Source organism: Furipterus horrens, unplaced genomic scaffold (genome assembly GCF_987537825.1).
Source record: "Furipterus horrens unplaced genomic scaffold, mFurHor1.1.pri manual_scaffold_2, whole genome shotgun sequence".
NCBI lineage: Eukaryota > Metazoa > Chordata > Mammalia > Chiroptera > Furipteridae > Furipterus > Furipterus horrens.
In genome coordinates, this window is record NW_028327172.1 from 2794603 (window position 1) to 2797879 (window position 3277).

General features: G+C 67.5%; 1 protein-coding gene across 1 annotated transcript; it reads left to right on the forward strand.

Moving 5' to 3' along the window:
• The first annotated feature begins 1220 nt into the window (after positions 1 to 1220).
• On the forward strand, positions 1221 to 2915 carry FGF4 (fibroblast growth factor 4). Its single transcript, XM_090267424.1, has 3 exons — positions 1221 to 1551; positions 2055 to 2158; positions 2686 to 2915. Exons 1-3 carry the CDS (start codon positions 1221 to 1223, stop codon positions 2860 to 2862), a joined length of 612 nt encoding a protein of 203 aa, XP_090123550.1. The 3' UTR covers positions 2863 to 2915.
• The last annotated feature ends 362 nt before the right edge of the window (positions 2916 to 3277 follow it).

Below are 3277 nucleotides of genomic sequence, written 5' to 3' on the forward strand. Positions count from 1 at the left end.
ACCAAGGTGAGCCAGCACCTAGCCGTGCCTCTGGCCAGTCCTGCCCCCATCAGGACTTAATGGGGACAGTGGGGGAGGGGACAGAAGGTGGGGGAGGGGAGCCTTCCAGGGAACCAACCTGGGTCCCGCTAGGTTGTGAGTTCTGACTAGGGCACTTGATTCTCCTTTCTGCTGTGGAATTGATGGGGGGGGGGGGGGCGGCAGGCAGTGAATGTCCCCTATAAGCCTGTGCCCATACCTGACCTTGCCGAAGGAGGGTGTGTGCGGGGGTGCAGGGCTGTGGCCTCCCCTGTGTGCACCCTTAGCAACACCCACCCGGGGGCCCCTGCTCTGGATGCCTCTATTGGCCATAAATAAATCCTTCCCAAATTACCCAGAGCCCGGGAGGTGAGGTGGAGCTCAGGGTGCAGAGCCCAGGGCTTGCCCCCTCCAGTCCCCAGCCCAGAGCTCTTCCTTCCCCCGCCTGCCCTTGGGTAGCTCACTGCCCTTCCCCACCATTCACCCCCAGGTGGTCCGCGGGGTCCTGGAAAGGGAACAGGCCCTCGGGAGTCCCTGAGGGGCAGGGCTCCAGGGGCGGCTGCGCCGGAGCTGAGGGTGCGGGGTTAGGGCGGCACCCAGGCTGCTCCAGCAGAGGCGGAGAAAGGGACGGAGACAGGACAGGCAGGGACAAAGTGAAAGAGGCGAAACTGGCTGGAGGCAGAGGCAAGAGTTAAGGAAACTCGAGGGGCGGGACAAGCAGGTCGTGGGCCGGGCGAGGCCAGGGGTGGGGGCCGGGACCCTCCAGGTGGCACTCGCGCCGTTCGTCCCCGGCCGCCTCCCCTCCCCCAGTCCTGATTGGCAGGCGGCCTGCGACCAGCCGCGAGCGCCACAGCGCCCCGGGCGCCCAGGCGAACACGAAGGGCCCCCCGCGGGAGTAGGAGGGGGCGCCCGGCTATATATAGCGGCTCCGCCGCTGCCGGCCCAGCGCGCAGCGAGGCGCGCACTGCTCCGCAGGGTCCCAACCCCGCCGTGCGTCCCTCCCGCGCGCAGCGCCGCTCCATGCAGCCCGGGTAGCTACCGGCGCCTGGGGGCCCCGTCGCTCGCCTCCAGTTCCGCCCTCGGCCCTGCACTTCTTTCCCCGACCCGGGCTGTGCGCTCCCGCGGGCCGCCACAGGCGCAGTTCGGTTCCCGGCCGCCCGGGCGCACCGACCGCCTATCGGACGAACGGCCCGAGGGCGGGGATGCCGGGGCCCGGGGCGGCGCTGCTCCCGGCGGTCCTGCTGGCCGTGCTGGCGCCCTGGGCCGGCCGAGGGGGCGCCGCCGCGCCCACCGCTCCCAACGGCACGCTGGAGGCCGAGCTGGAGCGCCGCTGGGAGAGCCTCGTGGCGCGTTCGCTGGCGCGCCTGCCGGTGGCAGCGCAGCCCAAGGAGGCCAACGTCCAGAGCGGCGCCGGCGACTACCTGCTGGGCATCAAGCGTCTGCGGCGGCTCTACTGCAACGTGGGCATCGGCTTCCACCTTCAGGTGCTCCGCGACGGCCGCATCGGCGGCGTGCACGCGGACACGAGCGACAGTGAGTGTGGAGGGCAGGGCGGGACGGGTCGGGGGCCCGGGACCGCGGCAGCCCGTTCCAGCTCGTCCGTCCGAACCCAGAGACCCCAGGCTGGCAACCTGCTCTCGGGCTCTGGGAACCGGGGCGGCTGAGGTTCCGGTCCCTCTAGCGCGGGGACGCGGGAACGAAAACACTCTGGGCTCCGGGTGTCGCCGCAGGGACCGGCTCTGCACACCCCGGCGGCGGAGCCCCGCCTCCCCGCCTTCGGATGCCGCGCTCCGGGTGCGGAATTCCAGCGCCGTCGCCCGTGGGCACAGCGGTTGCGGCCTGCCACTGGTACCCGCGGGGGCCGGGGACTGGCGATGGCTGGGCTCTGGGGGCCCCTTGGGGACGGCCTGCCCCGGGGACCCCAGGCCCTTTACACCCAACCCCAAAATGGGGATCCCGGACACGCGCAGGCGGAGGAAGGGGGCGGCGCAGGCTAAGGGTCCCCTGCTGCAGAATGACCCGCGCCCTTCCTCCAGGCCTGCTGGAGCTCTCGCCGGTGGAGCGGGGCGTGGTGAGCATCTTTGGTGTGGCCAGCCGGTTCTTCGTGGCCATGAGTAACAAGGGCAAGCTGTACGGCTCGGTGAGTACCGCAGGGGCCGGGCCAGCACGGACTGAGGGAGGGCGGCAGGATCCTGACCCTCTAGACCAACCAACGGAAATGCGGGGCGGGGTCACAGGACTGGCAGCCCTCACTCCCCCCAGTGCCCTGGGGCAGCCGGGACCGCCAGGGCCAGCCTAGACAAGGCAGAAGCAGTGAGGTTTGTGCCATCCCTGAGTGGGTGCCCCCTCGTCCGTCAAAGGGCACCCTGGGAGTCCTGCGATCCCTCAGGCCGTGTTCTCCTGGGCGGGACTGCAGCCTTGCAGTTGGGCGCAGCAGAGGTGAGATTCCCTGGCTGCCAGGTGCTGGGCAGGTGGGTGAAGCACCAGCTCTCGGAAGCCGGCCAAGTGCGTCTTTGCACCCTGGGAGGGTCTTGGCACCTGACTTCCCAGGGGAGACCTGTCAGCCCCAGTGGGACTGGAACAGAGAGGAGCCCTTGACCCCCGACCACTGACCCCGCGGTCCCCCACCAAGAGGAGGTCCAGCCTAACCACCCCCTTTCCTGCCAGCCTTTCTTCACCGACGAGTGCAAGTTCAAGGAGATACTGCTCCCGAACAACTACAATGCCTACGAGTGCCACCGGCGCCCCGGCATGTTCATCGCCCTCAGCAAGAACGGCAGGGCCAGGAAGGGGGACCGAGTGTCCCCCACCATGAAGGTCACCCACTTCCTCCCCAGGCTGTGACCGCGCCAGGGCCGCCTTGGTGCCCGTTCCTCCGATGAACAGTTTGATGCCAGCGTCCGTGTAAGATATTTAAATTAATTATTTAAATGTGTATATATTGCCACCGAATTATTTATGGTTCTGTGGGTGTGTTTTGTATTTTCCCGAAAAAAAAAAAAAAATGACGAAGAATAACAACAACAACAAATACCCTGACTTTTCTGGTAGAACAGCGGAGCCCCTTCCGCTGGGTTGATTTAGTCAGGAACTTGTCACACGTGTGCTGCTATTCTGTGCCGTAAGAGCCGGCGACATCGGACGTGGAGATCAGCCTGCTTTGCACCGACCAGGAGCCCTGTGTCTGGAAGGGCCCTCTCCTGGGGCTCTGGTGACCGGCTCCCCGCTCCGGCAGCTCCCAGGCGCGTCCCCTGCCAGC